Genomic DNA, 20,786 nt, shown 5'->3' with positions numbered 1-20,786 from the left:
GCGCTTAAATACACGGCTCCTCTCTATGTCTCAAGAGGCTTCAGGACGAGAACACGCATCTTCGTTCATCCCATTCTCCGGCATGTGTTTTCTTTGAACACGCGTAAAGGCCCGCCCAAAAATAAACAACGATTCATGGCAACATAACGAGCAATCGTACGTCATTTATCTGAATGATCAGATGCTCCGAGACCGAAAGCTCAGCGAGCCCAGCTGGCGAACGTGAAATCTATACACCTGGCCCTCTTATGCTGACCGTTTTACGACAGTCGGACGAAGTGGACCAAAGACAACAGAAAGGACGTCAGTCTTGAAGAGCGCCACGCCTGTGGCTCCTGCATAACACCGGGCCGAAAGAACGTGGGGGTTGCAGTCCTCGGCGCCGTTTTGCGAAGACAACATGTGGATATCGCTGATATTGGCGTCCGTTCTGCTCGCGGTAAGTGCTATCGACATGGCTTCATTCGTGATATTCGTCATATGAGAATTCGGTGCTTTAGGTGTTGGTGGTGATGGAACTGCTTGCCGTAGTCGGCCACGCTCAGGCGGGCAACTGCGTCCTGGGCCGACTTCACAAGTCGCGAAACGACTTTGATGACGCCAACCAGAAATTCAGATCTCTGGTCTCATCTGATCAGATCTCAAAAATCGCGCTGAAATCAGAAATTTCAGCACAAGGCACGCCATATTTAACGTCCCTCCACGGAAGACGCCTTGCCTAAGCAACTTCGACCAAATTGTTGGCGTCCTCGACCGGTTTCAGACACGTCCTTTTGCCATCAGTTTGCGGACGTTACCCCACCGAGGTCGGTACTGGCTGCACAGTTCTCGGTCAAGTATTGACGAATTTGATCGCTAGGGGGCAAGGTATGTAGAAACGTCGGATGACTTTTGGACATAGTCTTAACCAGCGATCATAGCAGATAAATAGAAACGAACTCCACTCATAGTAGAGTGCATGAGCAACCACTACTCATCTTAGGGGGGGGGAGGGGGGGGCAACGTTGTGGATTCGAGCGTCTACGGGCTAGGTCGTACTGCAGACGTCAAAGTTTTGTTGCTACGGGTACTCCACGGTACTGCGGCGGTTTGCACCGACCGGGCACGGTGGATCAGCGCCATGTTGGAAACTGATCTCAAGGTCACGGGCTCGAACCCGGCCGAGAACGCCAGCGAATTGGTATAGTGTGGCGCAAATTGTAGAGACACGTCGTCGTAAAAGGAGGTCCCTGAAATCGGTCCAGGACGCGCGCTAACCCCCCTGTCTCCCCTCCTCCCCCTCGTGAAAGTGTCTACGCGCTGTTCGCAGCTATTTTAGCACTTTTTAACATGCGTATGCACGTGCGCGTTGCATTCAAGCAGAAGTAGTCCTTCATAGAGCCGACACAAAGAGATTGTCCAGGTCAACCAACGCAGAATGCAACTGCAATTCTTAGCTACTACACCAAGACTGCTAGTTACTTCGAAATACATCATTATACATTTATACACAAGCTAGTCGTACCGGTAGGTGACTATCATTGATAACTCTTGCTGCAATATAAAAATATTTATGCCTTCTTTCTTCCTTTATTTTAGGGCGTGCAGCAAGGGCCATTTGCAGGTAAGACAACGTTTTGGGCAATCACCGTAGAAAGAATCGTAAGCTCACCCAGACTTCCCAATACGTCTTCGAAGTGTTCTTGGGCAACGGACTCCCTTTCGTACTCCGCCTTGGTCGTCGTGCCGTCCCCTGTCAGTGTTGCATACAATCCACCGTTTCCTTGTCATCGAACAGATTTTCCACAAAGCAGGAACGAATCACCGTCCGATTCAGTTGCGTGACCATGGGTGCGTTAAGTAGGCGCCCCCCTCTTGGCGCACCTAAATCGGGAGTATGAGACACCCGGAGCGGTCACTGAACGGCGAAAAGCAACTTTGGAGCGGTACACTGCTCGCTCGCTGATGACGCTTCCTGTTGTCATCATGTCCTGTTATCTGCTCATGCAGTGCACAGACGGAGAACACGTTGGCTTAGTTTGAACCTTTAGCGACGTTGGAAGAGACGACGGCGGTTGTGAAGACTTTTCCTCGTAACAGCGAATGAAATAGAAAAGATGGGAAATTGTAACAGACACCATAGGAGGCGTTTACTGTAAAGATGGCTGCATGGCGTGAAGATGTCTGCGTTGAAGCACCGCATTTCCCGCGAATAACCGCCGATGTCCGTGCCGAAGTTGTCCACTAATAAAAGGGCATGACAACAGTTATAAAGAAATATTACAGGTTACTGCAATCGGAGCATTGGGTAACAATCCAAGCCCACACACTTCGAAGGCCGTCCTGCCAGCGCTACACAGGAAGTACGTCACGGAAGATCTCAAGCACCCGGGCGCGTGTCGTCTGCTTCCGTGCACCCATTTGAAACAGGAGCGCGAAAAGCGGCCGGAGTCGTCTGACACTCTCGGGTGCGCGAGTGGCGCCTGTGTCGCGTTAACTGAGTGGAGTGTGAAACAGTTGCGCTCCGGGCCGCCTACTTAACGCACCCATCGAAGACGTAGGAAAGGTGCTCCCTTTCCGGCCCATTGGGCTGCGCTACAATGGGCTCACAGCGATAAATTCAGAAAGCATTTACGAACTGCATATTAACGAAAAACTGCGTATCTCTGATACAGCATATTAAATGAGACCGGAGCTTGTGACGATGACATGTTCCTACACCGCCGCAAGCAGAAACGGGAACGAAAATGGACAGCTGGGAATGGGTTCGGCTAATGGCTACTTCTGCTATGCGACGAGATGAGCGCCATTTCCCCCCCCCCTTTTTTTTTATGAGGACTCTATTCGGTGTGCTACGTAAAGTGGTAAATGATCTTCGATATGTCACTGTCGTACAGCACGTGTTACTCTGATGCGCACAAATGTAAATGACTCCACGACAGCCCGCAACATACTTCACGACAGCATGCTTGCCTGTGACTTTTGACACCTTCGCATGACAATACTTTTTTGCTATAGTGTCCATCTGGTGTTGTGACCCTACACAAGGTCTGGATGCGCCAACGCGAAGTTGCCGGAGTCAGAATTTTAGCGGGACATTATAAAGAACGCAGAACAGTTTCTACGTATTTGATTTGAAATCCTACAAGATGTACGATTATACGGAAGCGATATTAGTTGTGCGATGTGTACGCCTTATGTATATAGGTCTGGACAAAAGCTTACGGAAGACGACAGCAGCGTATTTTCCTACGGTGCAACGCTCAAGCGGCAGCCAAAATGCGGTAAAAGTTCACTGACGGAACCGCTATGACAAGATGCTGGTGGTGACGGACACCCATATACTCCAAACCCTGATTGAGATTCGTGTTGTGTTGTCTTCTGTGACCCCCAGTCTCAGGATTTTTAGTATGGATGAGTTCACTGGTTCAGAGGGGTCGAAGACTGTGCTTTTAGCGACGCACCGCGGCAGCTTCCATTTGCGGGCACATCCAAGCCATCTGGGGCTACTGCGGTGCATGTCGCTAAATGGGCACCCTTCCACCCCTCCGAAGAAGTGAAATCGCCCACCAGCCGCTCGCGTGTTCCGTAAACCTTTGTCCAGGTAGGTACTGCACCCGTTAAGCCAAAGGATCGAGGTGCTGACACATCTGAAACGGGTGTCACGCAAATGGAAGCCGTTAGTGTTGTTGTTTTTTTAGTTTGAGTGTTCTCCTCTTAGTGTAATGAAACTGCAAAAGCAGTTTCATTACCAGGGAAGGTAACGCAAATATTTTCGTCACGAAAATGGAAACGGTAATCAAAATACGCCTGTTACCTTTATCTGGTTCGCCTAAGTACAAAAATGTGTTACATCACTGCATTTCGTGAAATGGTACACACACCAGTACAATTGACGTGACGTCGTCAACAAATACATCGTAGGCCAACAAATACATAGTACTAATTCCTCTTTGGCACTATGATTACTGTGCTTTAATTTACAGATGTCCACGGCTTGGAGCAGAACTGGGGAGGGACAAAAGGCGGCATTAAAGGCGCCCTTCATCAGGCCCAGTTAGTCAAAGCTGGACTTGAGAGAGAAGGTATTAAAGGAGGCTCAAAAGCTGTCGTCCAGCAACAGTCTCAAACTAAAGGAGGTCTGAAGGGTGCTGTTAAGGCGGCACTAGTTCAGCAGCAGTCCCAGCAGACACAAGCAGCGAAAGGTGCATTAAAAGGCGCTGTCAAGGCAGCAGCAGTTCAACAGGTTGCCCAACAGACCCAGGCTAAAGGAGCCCTCAAAGGGGCTGTGAAAGCTGCAGCGGTTCAACAGGTAGCTCAACAGACACAAGCCAAAGGAGCCCTCAAGGGTGCTGTTAAGGCAGTCTTAGTCCAGCAGCAGTCCCAGCAAACACAAGCAGCGAAAGGTGCATTAAAAGGCGCTGTCAAGGCAGCAGCAGTTCAACAGGTTGCCCAGCAGACCCAGGCCAAAGGAGCCCTAAAAGGGGCCGTGAAAGCTGCAGCGGTTCAACAAGTAGCTCAGCAGACACAAGCCAAAGGAGCCCTCAAGGGTGCTGTTAAGGCGGCACTAGTTCAGCAGCAGTCCCAGCAGACACAAGCAGCGAAAGGTGCATTAAAAGGCGCTGTCAAGGCAGCAGCAGTTCAACAGGTTGCCCAGCAGACCCAGGCCAAAGGAGCCCTAAAAGGGGCCGTGAAAGCTGCAGCGGTTCAACAAGTAGCTCAGCAGACTCAAGCCAAAGGAGCCCTCAAGGGTGCTGTTAAGGCGGCACTAGTTCAGCAGCAGTCCCAGCAGACACAAGCAGCGAAAGGTGCATTAAAAGGCGCTGTCAAGGCAGCAGCAGTTCAACAGGTTGCCCAGCAGACCCAGGCCAAAGGAGCCCTAAAAGGGGCCGTGAAAGCTGCAGCGGTTCAACAAGTAGCTCAGCAGACTCAAGCCAAAGGAGCCCTCAAGGGTGCTGTTAAGGCGGCACTAGTTCAGCAGCAGTCCCAGCAAACACAAGCAGCGAAAGGTGCATTAAAAGGCGCTGTCAAGGCAGCAGCAGTTCAACAGGTTGCCCAGCAGACCCAGGCCAAAGGAGCCCTAAAAGGGGCCGTGAAAGCTGCAGCGGTTCAACAAGTAGCTCAGCAGACACAAGCCAAAGGAGCCCTCAAGGGTGCTGTTAAGGCGGCACTAGTTCAGCAGCAGTCCCAGCAGACACAAGCAGCGAAAGGTGCATTAAAAGGCGCTGTCAAGGCAGCAGCAGTTCAACAGGTTGCCCAGCAGACCCAGGCCAAAGGAGCCCTAAAAGGGGCCGTGAAAGCTGCAGCGGTTCAACAAGTAGCTCAGCAGACTCAAGCCAAAGGAGCCCTCAAGGGTGCTGTTAAGGCGGCACTAGTTCAGCAGCAGTCCCAGCAGACACAAGCAGCGAAAGGTGCATTAAAAGGCGCTGTCAAGGCAGCAGCAGTTCAACAGGTTGCCCAGCAGACCCAGGCCAAAGGAGCCCTAAAAGGGGCCGTGAAAGCTGCAGCGGTTCAACAAGTAGCTCAGCAGACACAAGCCAAAGGAGCCCTCAAGGGTGCTGTTAAGGCGGCACTAGTTCAGCAGCAGTCCCAGCAGACACAAGCAGCGAAAGGTGCATTAAAAGGCGCTGTCAAGGCAGCAGCAGTTCAACAGGTTGCCCAGCAGACCCAGGCCAAAGGAGCCCTAAAAGGGGCCGTGAAAGCTGCAGCGGTTCAACAAGTAGCTCAGCAGACTCAAGCCAAAGGAGCCCTCAAGGGTGCTGTTAAGGCGGCACTAGTTCAGCAGCAGTCCCAGCAGACACAAGCAGCGAAAGGTGCATTAAAAGGCGCTGTCAAGGCAGCAGCAGTTCAACAGGTTGCCCAGCAGACCCAGGCCAAAGGAGCCCTAAAAGGGGCCGTGAAAGCTGCAGCGGTTCAACAAGTAGCTCAGCAGACTCAAGCCAAAGGAGCCCTCAAGGGTGCTGTTAAGGCGGCACTAGTTCAGCAGCAGTCCCAGCAAACACAAGCAGCGAAAGGTGCATTAAAAGGCGCTGTCAAGGCAGCAGCAGTTCAACAGGTTGCCCAGCAGACCCAGGCCAAAGGAGCCCTAAAAGGGGCCGTGAAAGCTGCAGCGGTTCAACAAGTAGCTCAGCAGACACAAGCCAAAGGAGCCCTCAAGGGTGCTGTTAAGGCGGCACTAGTTCAGCAGCAGTCCCAGCAGACACAAGCAGCGAAAGGTGCGCTAAAAGGCGCTGTCAAGGCAGCAGCAGTTCAACAGGTTGCCCAGCAGACCCAGGCCAAAGGAGCCCTAAAAGGGGCCGTGAAAGCTGCAGCGGTTCAACAAGTAGCTCAGCAGACTCAAGCCAAAGGAGCCCTCAAGGGTGCTGTTAAGGCGGCACTAGTTCAGCAGCAGTCCCAGCAGACACAAGCAGCGAAAGGTGCATTAAAAGGCGCTGTCAAGGCAGCAGCAGTTCAACAGGTTGCCCAGCAGACCCAGGCCAAAGGAGCCCTAAAAGGGGCCGTGAAAGCTGCAGCGGTTCAACAAGTAGCTCAGCAGACTCAAGCCAAAGGAGCCCTCAAGGGTGCTGTTAAGGCGGCACTAGTTCAGCAGCAGTCCCAGCAGACACAAGCAGCGAAAGGTGCATTAAAAGGCGCTGTCAAGGCAGCAGCAGTTCAACAGGTTGCCCAGCAGACCCAGGCCAAAGGAGCCCTAAAAGGGGCCGTGAAAGCTGCAGCGGTTCAACAAGTAGCTCAGCAGACTCAAGCCAAAGGAGCCCTCAAGGGTGCTGTTAAGGCGGCACTAGTTCAGCAGCAGTCCCAGCAGACACAAGCAGCGAAAGGTGCATTAAAAGGCGCTGTCAAGGCAGCAGCAGTTCAACTGGTTGCCCAGCAGACCCAGGCCAAAGGAGCCCTAAAAGGGGCCGTGAAAGCTGCAGCGGTTCAACAAGTAGCTCAGCAGACTCAAGCCAAAGGAGCCCTCAAGGGTGCTGTTAAGGCGGCACTAGTTCAGCAGCAGTCCCAGCAGACACAAGCAGCGAAAGGTGCATTAAAAGGCGCTGTCAAGGCAGCAGCAGTTCAACAGGTTGCCCAGCAGACCCAGGCCAAAGGAGCCCTAAAAGGGGCCGTGAAAGCTGCAGCGGTTCAACAAGTAGCTCAGCAGACTCAAGCCAAAGGAGCCCTCAAGGGTGCTGTTAAGGCGGCACTAGTTCAGCAGCAGTCCCAGCAGACACAAGCAGCGAAAGGTGCATTAAAAGGCGCTGTCAAGGCAGCAGCAGTTCAACAGGTTGCCCAGCAGACCCAGGCCAAAGGAGCCCTAAAAGGGGCCGTGAAAGCTGCAGCGGTTCAACAAGTAGCTCAGCAGACTCAAGCCAAAGGAGCCCTCAAGGGTGCTGTTAAGGCGGCACTAGTTCAGCAGCAGTCCCAGCAGACACAAGCAGCGAAAGGTGCATTAAAAGGCGCTGTCAAGGCAGCAGCAGTTCAACAGGTTGCCCAGCAGACCCAGGCCAAAGGAGCCCTAAAAGGGGCCGTGAAAGCTGCAGTGGTTCAACAAGTAGCTCAGCAGACACAAGCCAAAGGAGCCCTGAAGGGTGCTGTTAAGGCGGCACTAGTTCAGCAGCAGTCCCAGCAGACACAAGCAGCGAAAGGTGCATTAAAAGGCGCTGTCAAGGCAGCAGCAGTTCAACAGGTTGCCCAGCAGACCCAGGCCAAAGGAGCCCTAAAAGGGGCCGTGAAAGCTGCAGCGGTTCAACAAATAGCTCAGCAGACACAAGCCAAAGGAGCTCTCAAGGGCGCTGTTAAGGCGGCACTAGTGCAGCAGTCCCAGCAGACACAAGCAGCGAAAGGTGCGCTAAAAGGCGCTGTCAAGGCAGCAGCAGTTCAACAGTTTGCCCAGCAGACCCAGGCCAAAGGAGCCCTAAAAGGGGCCGTGAAAGCTGCAGCGGTTCAACAAATAGCTCAGCAGACACAAGCCAAAGGAGCTCTCAAGGGCGCTGTTAAGGCGGCACTAGTTCAGCAGCAGTCCCAGCAGACACAAGCAGCGAAAGGTGCGCTAAAAGGCGCTGTCAAGGCAGCAACAGTTCAACAGGTTGCCCAGCAGACCCAAGCCAAAGGAGCCCTAAAAGGGGCCGTGAAAGCTGCAGCGGTTCAACAAATAGCTCAGCAGACACAAGCCAAAGGAGCTCTCAAGGGCGCTGTTAAGGCGGCACTAGTTCAGCAGCAGTCCCAGCAGACACAAGCAGCGAAAGGAGCGCTAAAAGGCGCTGTCAAGGCAGCAGCAGTTCAACAGGTTGCCCAGCAGACCCAGGCCAAAGGAGCCTTAAAAGGGGCCGTGAAAGCTGCAGCGGTTCAACAAATAGCTCAGCAGACACAAGCCAAAGGAGCTCTCAAGGGCGCTGTTAAGGCGGCACTAGTTCAGCAGCAGTCCCAGCAGACACAAGCAGCGAAAGGTGCGCTAAAAGGCGCTGTCAAGGCAGCAGCAGTTCAACAGGTTGCCCAGCAGACCCAGGCCAAAGGAGCCTTAAAAGGGGCCGTGAAAGCTGCAGCGGTTCAACAAATAGCTCAGCAGACACAAGCCAAAGGAGCTCTCAAGGGCGCTGTTAAGGCGGCACTAGTTCAGCAGCAGTCCCAGCAGACACAAGCAGCGAAAGGTGCATTAAAAGGCGCTGTCAAGGCAGCAGCAGTTCAACAGGTTGCCCAGCAGACCCAGGCCAAAGGAGCCTTAAAAGGGGCCGTGAAAGCTGCAGCGGTTCAACAAATAGCTCAGCAGACACAGGCCAAAGGAGCTCTCAAGGGCGCTGTTAAGGCGGCACTAGTTCAGCAGCAGTCCCAGCAGACACAAGCAGCGAAAGGTGCGCTAAAAGGCGCTGTCAAGGCAGCAGCAGTTCAACAGGTTGCCCAGCAGACCCAGGCCAAAGGAGCCTTAAAAGGGGCCGTGAAAGCTGCAGCGGTTCAACAAATAGCTCAGCAGACACAAGCCAAAGGAGCTCTCAAGGGCGCTGTTAAGGCGGCACTAGTTCAGCAGCAGTCCCAGCAGACACAAGCAGCGAAAGGTGCGCTAAAAGGCGCTGTCAAGGCAGCAGCAGTTCAACAGGTTGCCCAGCAGACCCAGGCCAAAGGAGCCTTAAAAGGGGCCGTGAAAGCTGCAGCGGTTCAACAAATAGCTCAGCAGACACAAGCCAAAGGAGCTCTCAAGGGCGCTGTTAAGGCGACACTAGTTCAGCAGCAGTCCCAGCAGACACAAGCAGCGAAAGGTGCGCTAAAAGGCGCTGTCAAGGCAGCAGCAGTTCAACAGGTTGCCCAGCAGACCCAGGCCAAAGGAGCCTTAAAAGGGGCCGTGAAAGCTGCAGCGGTTCAACAAATAGCTCAGCAGACACAAGCCAAAGGAGCCCTGAAGGGTGCTGTTAAGGCGGCACTAGTTCAGCAGCAGTCCCAGCAGACACAAGCAGCGAAAGGTGCATTAAAAGGCGCTGTCAAGGCAGCAGCAGTTCAACAGGTTGCCCAGCAGACCCAGGCCAAAGGAGCCTTAAAAGGGGCCGTGAAAGCTGCAGCGGTTCAACAAATAGCTCAGCAGACACAAGCCAAAGGAGCCCTGAAGGGTGCTGTTAAGGCGGCACTAGTTCAGCAGCAGTCCCAGCAGACACAAGCAGCGAAAGGTGCATTAAAAGGCGCTGTCAAGGCAGCAGCAGTTCAACAGGTTGCGCAGCAGACCCAGGCCAAAGGAGCCCTAAAAGGGGCCGTGAAAGCTGCAGCGGTTCAACAAGTAGCTCAACAGACACAAGCCAAAGGAGCCCTGAAGGGTGCCGTTAAGGCGGCACTAGTGCAGCAGCAGTCCCAGCAAACACAAGCAGCGAAAGGTGCATTAAAAGGCGCTGTCAAGGCAGCAGCAGTTCAACAGGTTGCCCAACAGGCCCAGGTCAAAGGAGCCCTCAAAGGGGCTGTGAAAGCTGCAGCGGTTCAACAAGTAGCTCAACAGACACAAGCCAAAGGAGCCCTGAAGGGTGCAGTTAAGGCGGCGTTAGTCCAGCAGCAGTCCCAGCAAACACAAGCAGCGAAAGGTGCATTAAAAGGCGCTGTCAAGGCAGCAGTAGTTCAACAGGCTGCCCAGCAGACCCAGGCCAAAGGAGCCTTAAAAGGGGCCGTGAAAGCTGCAGCGGTTCAACAAATAGCTCAGCAGACACAAGCCAAAGGAGCCCTGAAGGGTGCTGTTAAGGCGGCACTAGTTCAGCAGCAGTCCCAGCAAACACAAGCAGCGAAAGGTGCATTAAAAGGCGCTGTCAAGGCAGCTGCAGTTCAACAGGTTGCCCAACAGGCCCAGGTCAAAGGAGCCCTCAAAGGGGCTGTGAAAGCTGCAGCGGTTCAACAAGTAGCTCAACAGACACAGGCCAAAGGAGCCCTGAAGGGTGCTGTTAAGGCGGCGTTAGTCCAGCAGCAGTCCCAGCAAACACAAGCAGCGAAAGGTGCATTAAAAGGTGCTGTGAAGGCAGCAGTAGTTCAACAGGCTGCCCAGCAGACCCAGGCCAAAGGAGCCCTCAAAGGGGCTGTGAAAGCTGCAGCGGTCCAACAGGTAGCTCAACAGACACAAGCCAAAGGAGCCCTGAAGGGTGCTGTGAAGGCGGCCTTAGTCCAGCAGCAGTCCCAGCAAACACAAGCAGCGAAAGGTGCATTAAAGGGCGCTGTTAAGGTAGCAGCAGTCCAGCTGCAATTTCAACAGTCCCAAGCTGCAAAAGGAACACTCAAGGGATCTGTCACGGCAGCGGCCGTCCAACAGCAATCCCAGCAAGCTCAAGCACCAAAAGGGGCTCTCAAAGGTGCAGTCAAGGCAGCAGCAGTTCAACAGCAATTTCAACAGTCTCAAGCAGCAAAAGGAGCTCTCAAGGGATCTGTCAAGGCAGCGGCCGTCCAACAGCAATCCCAGCAAGCTCAAGCAGCAAAAGGGGCTCTCAAAGGTGCAGTCAAGGCAGCAGCAGTTCAACAGCAATTTCAACAGTCTCAAGCAGCAAAAGGAGCTCTCAAGGGATCTGTCAAGGCAGCGGCCGTCCAACAGCAATCCCAGCAAACTCAGGCAGCGAAAGGAGCTCTCAAAGGTGCTGTCAAGGCAGCAGCAGTCCAGCAGCAATTTCAGCAGTCTCAAGCAGCAAAAGGGTCCCTCAAGGGAGCTGTCAAAGCAGCGGCAGTACAGCAGCAATTTCAGCAGTCTCAAGCAGCGAAAGGAGCTCTCAAGGGAGCTGTCAAGGCAGCGGCGGTCCAACAGCAATCCCAGCAGACTCAAGCAGCCAAAGGAGCTCTTAAGGTTGCCCTCAAAACTGCAGCTGTTCAACAGCAATCTCAGCAAGTTAGTCAAGGAAAAGGGGCAGTCAAAGCTGCAATCAAAGCCGCAGTCATTCAACAGCAATCGCAGCAAGTCAGTCAAGCCAAAGGAGCTCTCAAAGGAGCCGTCAAGACATCAGTTGTACAACAGAGTCAAGTCCAAAGGAAGGGTTAAGGAAGCCACAGATACTGTAGAATTGTATGTGGTAACTAGTTTGACAATTGCACTGTGGTAGAAAATAAAGACATATGTTTATGCTCATGCACAAGTTACTGAGCTGTCGATGCTTTCCAGTGATAGGAATTTGTGATAGAATACGTTAAAACAATGAAATGCCAGAGAAAGAGCAGGCTTGCTATTCCACAAAAAAAAAAAACGGAAAAGAAGAAAAATAAGGAAAGAAAGGGAAAGGAAAGAAAGCAAGAAGAAGAGAGACACTATAACAATGTCACATGCAGCTCATGAGTCCTGAGGCTCATAGGATGGCGTTGACGCGGGAGAGGGAATGCTCCCTTTCAGACGGGCAATGGTACTGCCAAAAGCAGGCGCCGGGCAGTCCTCATCAACGCGACAAATACAGTGGAGCAGGTGCCGTGTAATGTAGCGTGCATAAGCGCGAAGGGTATCCCCGTCCCGTCAGGCTGCTCTCGCGCTTCTGCCAAGACAGAGTACGTCTCCGTTGTCCTGAGGGCTCCCAAACAGACGCGGAGACTACGTGCCTAGATGTTGAGTAGTTCCTGTTCATGGGTTCGACTGAGAGCATGTAGAATGTATAAGCTATACCGCAATGTTCCCAACATCAGAGCCTGATGGACACGATAGAGGTCAGACCATGATGGACCCCGGGATGCACCAGCAATACGCCTGAGTACATTTACCAAGCGTTTGCCTTGGTAGCAAGCAGGTCCACATGGTGGGACCACGTCAGGCCACGGTCAATTGTAATACCCAAGTATCGACAGGTCGTGACAAAGGACACGGGTGAGCCATCAATGAAAAGCGGGTGGTTTAATGGTTCTGGGTGCACAATGTGTTACGCGGTGAAGCTCTGTACGTCATTCAACATTGACGCTACTGAACACGAGAGCGGACCAAAGAACCTCACCTTTCAGGAGGACGCAACCTTCTCCGCACCCACACCATAAGTCACCAGCCGCTCACAGTTGTGCTCAAAGGACCCATCCCAAGCAGCACAATGTACTGAAAGTCGAGTGCAATAGGGGTGGACGGTATGTGTCTTATCAATGTTCTTTAGTTTCTCGAGTCTGTTCAAGGCCTTCCACCCACCCGTCCACCCCTATTGCACTCGACTTTCAGTACATTTTGCTGCTTGGGATGTAGCCAACAAACAGTCGAAGCAAATGCAATCAGCGTGAGACGACTAGAGACTGATAACAAGCTGTAAACCTGTCTGTGCTGATAACAAACTTCCGCTGCCTTTCGCATGGCGAGAACATAGTGATACAAGGTGCTTACTGGATGAACAACGTCCCGTGAGCAATATGCTAGGTTCATATCCAGCTGCCAGCGTGTTTGTTATACCGTGTTGCAAGTATACGAAGAGGAGCAAATCGTGTTATTTTGCCCATGAACAACGCCTACCGTGTCTTCTGGTCGGATAAGCGCTTTATTATTTTTATTCCTCCACAAATTATTTTGGTATGAAGAAGATTCTCCCGATAAACCCGATTTGCAAAACCCGATAAGGGTTTCTGAATAGAATCTCCGCAGGAGGATCTCTGCTTTGGGAACAACTTGGGAACTTACGGTTCTTGAGTAGTTAGTAGACACTGGTGTCCTCTTCAGAGCTATCTGTTTCTGGTAGAAAGCGAAGACATATATAGAGGAAAGAGGGTGTTACCCTCATTTATTCTCCTTTTTACCTTTCAACATTCGTGGGTTGTCAAGGTAGCAAAAGTATCGTCCATGGAATCGGTCTTCGTCCACCGCCCTTTCTGCGTCACGGAATGGTCCTTCAGCCGTTCAGGAGCAGTTTTTCGACCATCGCGAATAGTTTTCTGTAGTCTCCAAAATAAATCGTTTTCATGTACTCTTCAATCAAGTCCATGATGTCCTTTTCAATAGCACATTTAAATATTATAAAGTCATGCAGAGACGAACGGAGGCTTTCTGTAACATGAAAATAAATAAGACAAGAAACTGTTACAAAAAGGGGACTACCTTCATGAAGGCAGTAACTTGTCCCGTTAATAAATGAAAATCTCTATTGCAGCTCAACCTTTTGTTAATGAGATTCGTAAATACTAAGATCTCAATGCTAAAAAAAAAGTGTTTTACTGAAAATAGCCAATGAAAAACAAGTCAATTGGCACCAGTAGGCGTTATTGTATTGTAAACTTATGTTGAATATTATTATTATATTATTATAAAGTTCATGTGTAAATTCAATTAAAGTCGTCATTACACGGCAATCTACATCAAAATCACCCCGACGCGTTCACTACCCAGTGAAGTAATACACTGTCACACGGGCTAATTTACTGTCGTTTTCGTGAAGCGCACTCCAACCAAGCGAATGTCACTTTCACTACGTGCTTGCAATACAGCTTGAGTAAGGTGGGTGCATAATAATAACAAACGGCGGCAAAATTTTTAGGTGTGCGGCACAATATCTCCCTCAGAATATTAATTTTTCTTCGATATGGAAACACCTCCTGCAAATTTTCTTCCAAACATTAACCAAATTGGCCTCAAAAATGTGCCACAACAAAAATGGCCGCCGCCAGATCGCCGAGACCACAGAGACCGCGAAGTTCTCACAGGCTGTTAACGAGAGTAATGACATGTTTTTTTTCGGCACAATGTCACACTGTACTAAAATAAAATAGACACGCTGTTGGAAATACTCGTTTAAAAATATTGTGGTGCCCTGGGGCCCCCCTATTTCTCAATATTTTTACCTCTATAACAAAGCCTGCCATCGAGGCCACACTTGGTCAGCCGAAGAGAAGTGAAATGAGTTTGGGGAACACACTAAATCGTTAGTGCACTTTCTCCTGAGTGTCACTAAAAGATGTCGTGTGCCAGCAGACGAATGACACTAAGTGCGTGGGTGACCGCGCGAGGGAGAGGGAAAATCTCAGGCCAGCTCTCTAGAGAATAGTCTTATAGTCTTCACTACGCAAGAATCGCGGCGTGGTCTGTCTGTCCGCACGGCGCGGTGAGTGGAGAAGGAAGGAGAGTGCGACACGGCGTCGGCGGCACTCCGCAGTGCAGCTGTGGTGGTCGACAGGTTCAGACGTGTCTGCGTAGGCGCGCCATGGGTTATGAAAGCTGCGCGAAGGAGCGGCGGCGAAAGAAGGCTAGACGGCGCCGCCAAGCTGAATCGGAGTAAGCTCGAAAGGCTCGTTTGGCTGCGAATGCTGCCCTGCGGTAGCGTTGTGTGCGGTTGTGTGAACGGTTGTGTAGCGTTGTGAAGGGGGAGTTCCCAAAGGGTTTTCAAGTTTTAATGCTAACGCATTTCTGTCGGAATCACCGATGCATCGGCCATGTTTTTTTTTTTTTAATTCCGTGATAGCACAACGAAGCAACTGTGGCTACTTGCGATACACGGGCGTCGACTTATGGAGAGAACAGCAGAAAAGAGCGGGAGGGTGTAGTATGCGTCCTGAGCCGGCCTCAAGGGAAACTATTACGCTTGGAAAGTATTCCGGAAAGCCAAAGGAAAGCCTCAGACAGCACAGCCCCCGTAGGATTCGAACCGAGCAGCGCCCAGCCTTCACCATGACCTTATAGTGACGTTTAATTTTAATCACGGAGTCACGCAATTTACAACCTTTGCACTTAGCGCAGAAACTGAATTTGTGCATAGCGTCGATCTACGGAAAGGTACTGCTTGCGACATACTTGTCTGGAATCTCCAGTCAGTGGCGGAGCGGTCCCCTATCGGCGGTGTCGCGCGCGAAGGACCCATACCATTATCGCCTCCGAGGGGAAGCGGTGTTTCACACAACACCACCAATCGTGAGAGATCATCTGTGATACTCGAGCGCCTGGTGCGTCCTCTGGTAGCATTATTTCTCCCCCGTGCTAGCAGACGACGCAAAGGTGTCACAGATGATATCTCCCGGTTTTTCCCGTTCTGTGAAACACGATTTCCCCTCGGAGGCGATAATGGTACGGGCCCTTCGCGCGGGAAGTCTTGGTGTGGCGTCGAAAACGCGTTTAGTCGTTGCGGTTTTGAGAGGTACAACGGCATCATCTGCGGCGCGGTTTTAAATCCGACTGCTTTTTTTTTTTTTTTTTTTTTTTTACTCACCAAGTTCCCTGGAAGCGCTTATGAATGAGGAGAGAGGGAGAGCATCGCCACGTCCAGATTCCGTACCTAAAAACACGTGCACTAGAACTCAAAAGGTGGCTTGGATTGGATTGTGGCTTGGATAGCATTGTGGGATACCTCAGTGCTTGCATACAAGGGGTCGTCTTCCCGTACCTTTTTTTGTCGCGCCGCTTTTGGCCTTGGGTAACTTAGAAGAAGCTGAAGCTGAAAGTAAAAGTGACACCAATAAGGAAATAAGACAAATAGGCAAACAAAAATGTGACAGTTTGTTGTCCGGTGCAGACAAGCTCGTACCCCGGTGACTGACAGTACGTATACCTCGTCCGACGCGAGACTTGGATAGTTCCGATTCTGGAAATGGATATATAACTAAATGTAGTCGGTACGTTATCGTTACAGCGTTTTCATTACACATGGTCAGGTCACAGCTAAACGTACAAGGAATGAAAGCCCAAAAAGAGATCGAGACATTACGAAAGAAAAAATGATTAATTACAGTCATATTCAAATGCCTGTTATCACTTATCAACGCATGTAAACCACACAAAAAGGGCTTAGCAATGTGGACTTCCTGGCTGTCAAGCAGCCAGGAAGTCCACATTGCTAAGCCCTGGCTGTCAAGCAGCTAAGGCAATACCTCGTAAGATGCTGAAGATGCCTAAAATAAAAATAAAAAACGGAGCCAGTGTTGCCCGCTAAAATGAGGGTTGTTTCACATCAGGCATCGCCACCGATTTTATCGAAATCTTGACAACAAAATTAAAAATGTTTAGAGCGACATATCACGTTTGTGCTATGATGTGGTGAGGTATTTATGAGCAACAAGCTCTTAAATGACACCACAAACACTGTGAGCTGCCAGTTATGGGGAGTACTTGAAGTACCAAGTACACAAGTACTAACTTTAAGTACATTTCTGAATGCTTGTACGTTACTTTAAGTCTTTTTTTTTTGTACTTTTCCAGAACTAAAAATATAGATTGTAGATGAGGCTCTGAAAGAAGACTCATCATACGCGGCGAGCACCCGTGCAACACGGACGTTGCTGTACACGTCCAGCTGTGGCTCCGAAGAAACTTCGTCGCACTCGTCCGAGTCAGACGAAAAGCATACAGGGTCGTAATGGCCCGGACCCGCGACGGAACACTGCTCCTAAACCGCTATGACAGGCCGCGGCACACACGTACTTCTGCTGTTTCTGCATACCGGGTGACGTCACGCGTGCGAGCGCTCTGGGAAAGGGAAATTCTGGATTCCTCCTCCTCCTCTGACTGTGGTTTTGGTTTAGATTAACCGCTATTTCCGCATAATACATCGCCTAAGAGGGAATCAATGCTATTGCCGGTATTCGGGGGCCAATATGTACCAAAAGCGTCGTGCAACAATTTTTTCAAAGATCGTTCCGGCGTCTCCCTTTAAGACCCCTCTCACCGTCTCAGGAAAACCCAGGGGAAAACACCCAAACAGCACAGCCGGCGGCCGGATTCGAAGCGGGTCACTTCGGAAATCTCGACGTGGAACCAGCACTTGCAAAAAATGCTTGCATTGACATTTAGCCAACCAAAACATAGTGGCTCGATCAAATTTCGTCACCACCAAACGGTAAAAAGCGGCTCTACACAAACGTCGCAATGTACTTGACGAGTACATTTCCCGATACATTTGTACTGTACTTCAAGTAACACTGACGCCAAGTACTTTGTACTTTACTTTAGGTACAGTTTTGAAATAACATGTTTTCGGATGTATGACAACACCCATCAGATCAGATTAAACCCCGCTGCACATATAGGAAAGCGCATTGAAGGGATACACACGCCTCAATTGGAAGATAAATGAAGACAGACCATACCGAAGAGCTTTATAATATTGGCAGTCGCCTGAGACCGCTGCTTGTCAGTCATGTTGAGCATTTTCGCGGTCAAAGCAGGCGCTAGCTTCTTCACATGCAGGCAGAATGATTTCCCGAACTTCAAATAGCGCGTTTTGGCATCTGAGACACGAAAAATGAAAAAAATGTTAAGAAAAGTGAATCGAGTGAAATATCGACTTACTTTGGCGTACAATATGTAGCCTTCGCAATCTTGCCATGCCAGGGAGGTCCTTCCACGCCTCACCTGCACATTAATACCAACGGAGGAAGGGAAAATTACGGTCATTATCAAATCTACGTGACGGACGTGCCTTTAAAAAAAATGAAACGTAGCTCACAGCTTGAAAATGCATTTAATGACTAATAACAATATTGAATGAGAAATGGAATTACGCTTCGTATTACTCGAAACCCTCTTCATTCATAAAGACGATTCTATCAAGAGGTGCAAGTTCGATGGTGGATTTTTTTTTTTTATTCGGTGTTAGCGCCGCCAAGCAACTGCGGCTATAAGCGGCGTGCAGACGGTGACAGGTGGAGAGAGGACAGTAGGAAGGAGTGGGGGACAGGGGGGACTTCGATTCTGCTTCGCAGTAGTATATATTTCAATTTACGGTTCATATTTCAATCTTTCACGGGGAAGTGAAAGCATTTGAGCTGGAATCTCATAAAGTGAGTTTGTTCAATAGCGCAAGCCCTATAAGGACTCCACCGTCCAAATTTTCATTCCAATCTCGCTCATAGTCTTATGAAAAATCAAAATTGAGAATTCCGGGCAACACTGAGCCGAAGTAGACACCAGCTCCGCGTGGACCGTCAGGCACGGCGGCGAAACTAACGGCGGCAAATATTTCTCTTATTTTTCATTTAGCGCGACGTATCACATGTGTGCTATGTTGCGAGCTACCTGTAAGCAACAATCTCTTAAATGAAAACAAACATGTAAGCTGCTTTTTTGTTGCTTTATACGGTACCCTAGCTGAATCAACCGACGGTCATCTTTCCCAGCCGTCATCTGATTCGCGGGTACTGTTTTAGCCAGAATCTCAAGCACAGGGGGGCGTTACACAAAATTGGAGGGGAAGTCATTATTACAGTTACGTCATAACAGCTTAACATATCATCACCGACACATGTAAAGCTGAAATAACGAGGGCACCCCCTGTAGGGGGTACACAGGCAAAGAAGTTAGCGGGGTGTCGCCGAACATTTGGGGGGGGGGGTGTAGGGGGGGTTGTGGATAAATCACTGTAATCACGGTAATGGCGGAGGACGGCTAGATAAAATGTGCGCCCAATACCTATATGTTTCCAATAGTACACGAGACCACAGAGCTTCACCATTAATTGCGTGAGCCCAGAATTGAACAAGTGGCATTTCCGGGTCAATTCCTCTTGGTAACAAGAGCACTGACATTATGATTTACCAGCTCGCGTGGCGTAGTGGTTAGAACGACCGCCGAGACTGGGAATTGACGCAGGTTTGAATCCCGGCATCGGCTGTGCTGTCTGAGGTTTTTCCTGGGTTTTCCGGCAGACTTTCCCGACGAATGTTAGCACAGCTAGTTCCTCCTGAAGTCGGCCCAGGACGCAAACTAACCCTCACGTCTATACGCCGCTCATATAGCCGCAGTTGCTTCGCGGCCCCAACAGGAAATTTAAAAAAAAATTATATACAACTTACTTTTTAAAAGCTTTTCTTCGGATTCTCTAGCGATATCTGTGTTGGTCAAGATCTTCTGATACTTGTCCAGGAAAGCTCTGCCCCTGGAAACTGAAATATGACGTCGGCCGTAATGCTGCCTTACTATTGGACATCAACAAAGTGGGCGTGACTCACCGAAAGGAGACCTATATCCGCTGTGTGCGAGTACGCGTACAGTTTCCGCTGTGGAATATAACAAGATATTGTAACGAGGTATTTCGTAAACGTGAAACTGTGAGAAATTTGCGAGAAAGCAACGTACCATCGGTGATATCGTCATAATCTAGAAATAAAATGTATCGATCATTGTGAAGCGAAAAGGACTAGGAATGTTTCCACTGCTTACATTTCATGCACAATTCACTGTAAACAAATACTTTCCACGAGCACTAATTGACGAAGGCGTCCTTACCTTTTGGAATGATGTCGTCTGTGTTCAATGCAGAAGAGATAAAGTGAGACCGTTAGATGATGAAAATGGCAACGAAGAAACACGTAGCGAAATATCACAGTAACAGAGTGAGATAGCAGATAATACGAGCGCTGTTAATGGGCAGTAGTTAAAGTAAGTACACGCAGTTCAACTTCTTATGTCTTGTTTCAGCTGTAGTTCCAAGTAAGTGAGAAATAGTTGGAACTAGTTTCTAGACAATTAACTACCACGGCGCAGCCTCGTCTGAAGGCCGAGGTCAACCCTATGAGACTATAATACTGGCATAGCACGAGCTCTATCTCCATGATGTTCCCTATTGACGTCCGTTCAACGTTATATTCATATCTCGACAGACAGATAGACCGAGCTAAATAGTATGTCCCGACTTTTTCTGTCTTTTATACTTGCTTCAAATTTAAGTCTCACAGTCAGAAGACTAGTATTACTTCCCTCTCCACATGGTAGTCGCAACTGTTACATCCTGCTTTTAAAATAACCACTTTTTTCAAGAACCACATTAAAGTTCTACCCCCATCGTAGATTTCCAATAACAAATATCTCGTCGCCTGCGAAAGCTGAAGTTAGGTGCAAGGTTACACTTACTTAATCCCAGCGGTATCTCGGCTATGCACGAAAGTGCAAAGAACACAGTCACCTTCATCGAATCAGCGCCGGCAGAATTACGGCTGCATTCCTTGGCAGTAGTTAAGGCGGAGCCTATAGAAAGAACGAGGACCCCTGCAATGACAGAAAAGCCGTACCACAAAAAGTATCTCTTTGCACAAACGTGGACTCTATGTAGCCATCAACGTACAATGTTCACCCGATAAACGTGCTCTCCAATATGGGAGAAATCAAAGCCCATCAACATGAGCGATAATAACAAGCAGCTCACAAACGAGCAGCTGTGGGTTCTCCGTCAAATGTGGGCTCCTTCACGACCGAGGAGCTCTGCTCGATGATTCTCCGATCCAGTCACCTTCCGCGACCGGCATCAGTTCTGAATAAACCCAGAAGCAGTGCCGGATTTAAGGGGGCAGACGGGGCGTATAGGCCCCGGTGCCCCCACCAAAAGGGGGGCCCCACCACTGAAATCACTGTTCCTTCTGTAAACGAAACGGCGTTAGGTTCTCGCAAAATCACATATGCAGCGAGAACTTTCGTGCACTTGGAAAATACAACGCCAGTTGAAAGGTTCGTACTGTTCTGCCGG

General features: G+C 50.1%; 2 protein-coding genes across 8 annotated transcripts; one reads left to right on the top strand and one right to left on the bottom strand.

Annotated features, from left to right (window-relative positions):
- The first annotated feature begins 205 nt into the window (after positions 1 to 205).
- On the top strand, positions 206 to 11,531 carry LOC135398815 (uncharacterized). Of its 2 annotated transcripts, XM_064630309.1 has the most exons (4): positions 207 to 439; positions 1,579 to 1,603; positions 3,966 to 7,400; positions 7,800 to 11,531. In XM_064630309.1, exons 1-4 carry the CDS (start codon positions 401 to 403, stop codon positions 11,435 to 11,437), a joined length of 7,137 nt encoding a protein of 2,378 aa, XP_064486379.1. In that variant the 5' UTR covers positions 207 to 400; the 3' UTR covers positions 11,438 to 11,531. The 2 variants fall into 2 exon arrangements, with proteins under 2 accessions (XP_064486378.1, XP_064486379.1); XM_064630308.1 differs by having other exon boundaries at positions 206 to 439; positions 3,966 to 11,531.
- Positions 11,532 to 13,106: 1,575 nt separating this feature from the next.
- LOC135397559 (uncharacterized) lies at positions 13,107 to 20,496 on the bottom strand. 6 transcript variants are annotated; one of them, XM_064629153.1, is made up of 12 exons: positions 20,388 to 20,496; positions 20,177 to 20,311; positions 19,553 to 19,570; positions 19,403 to 19,423; positions 19,276 to 19,323; positions 19,120 to 19,209; positions 17,618 to 17,680; positions 17,416 to 17,556; positions 15,858 to 15,914; positions 15,717 to 15,767; positions 15,543 to 15,608; positions 13,107 to 13,393 (listed from the first exon to the last, which is right to left on the bottom strand). In XM_064629153.1, the coding sequence occupies exons 2-12, from the start codon at positions 20,232 to 20,234 to the stop codon at positions 13,239 to 13,241; spliced, it is 768 nt and encodes a 255-aa protein (XP_064485223.1). In that variant the 5' UTR covers positions 20,235 to 20,311; positions 20,388 to 20,496; the 3' UTR covers positions 13,107 to 13,238. The 6 variants fall into 6 exon arrangements, with proteins under 6 accessions (XP_064485223.1, XP_064485224.1, XP_064485222.1 ...); XM_064629154.1 differs by having other exon boundaries at positions 20,177 to 20,290; XM_064629152.1 differs by lacking the exon at positions 20,388 to 20,496 and having other exon boundaries at positions 20,177 to 20,371.
- Between the last annotated feature and the right edge of the window lie 290 nt (positions 20,497 to 20,786).

Source organism: Ornithodoros turicata, chromosome 6, assembly GCF_037126465.1.
Source record: "Ornithodoros turicata isolate Travis chromosome 6, ASM3712646v1, whole genome shotgun sequence".
Lineage (NCBI taxonomy): Eukaryota > Metazoa > Arthropoda > Arachnida > Ixodida > Argasidae > Ornithodoros > Ornithodoros turicata.
Note: the sequence above shows the minus strand (reverse complement) of the source record. Positions and strands in the feature narration are given on the sequence as shown.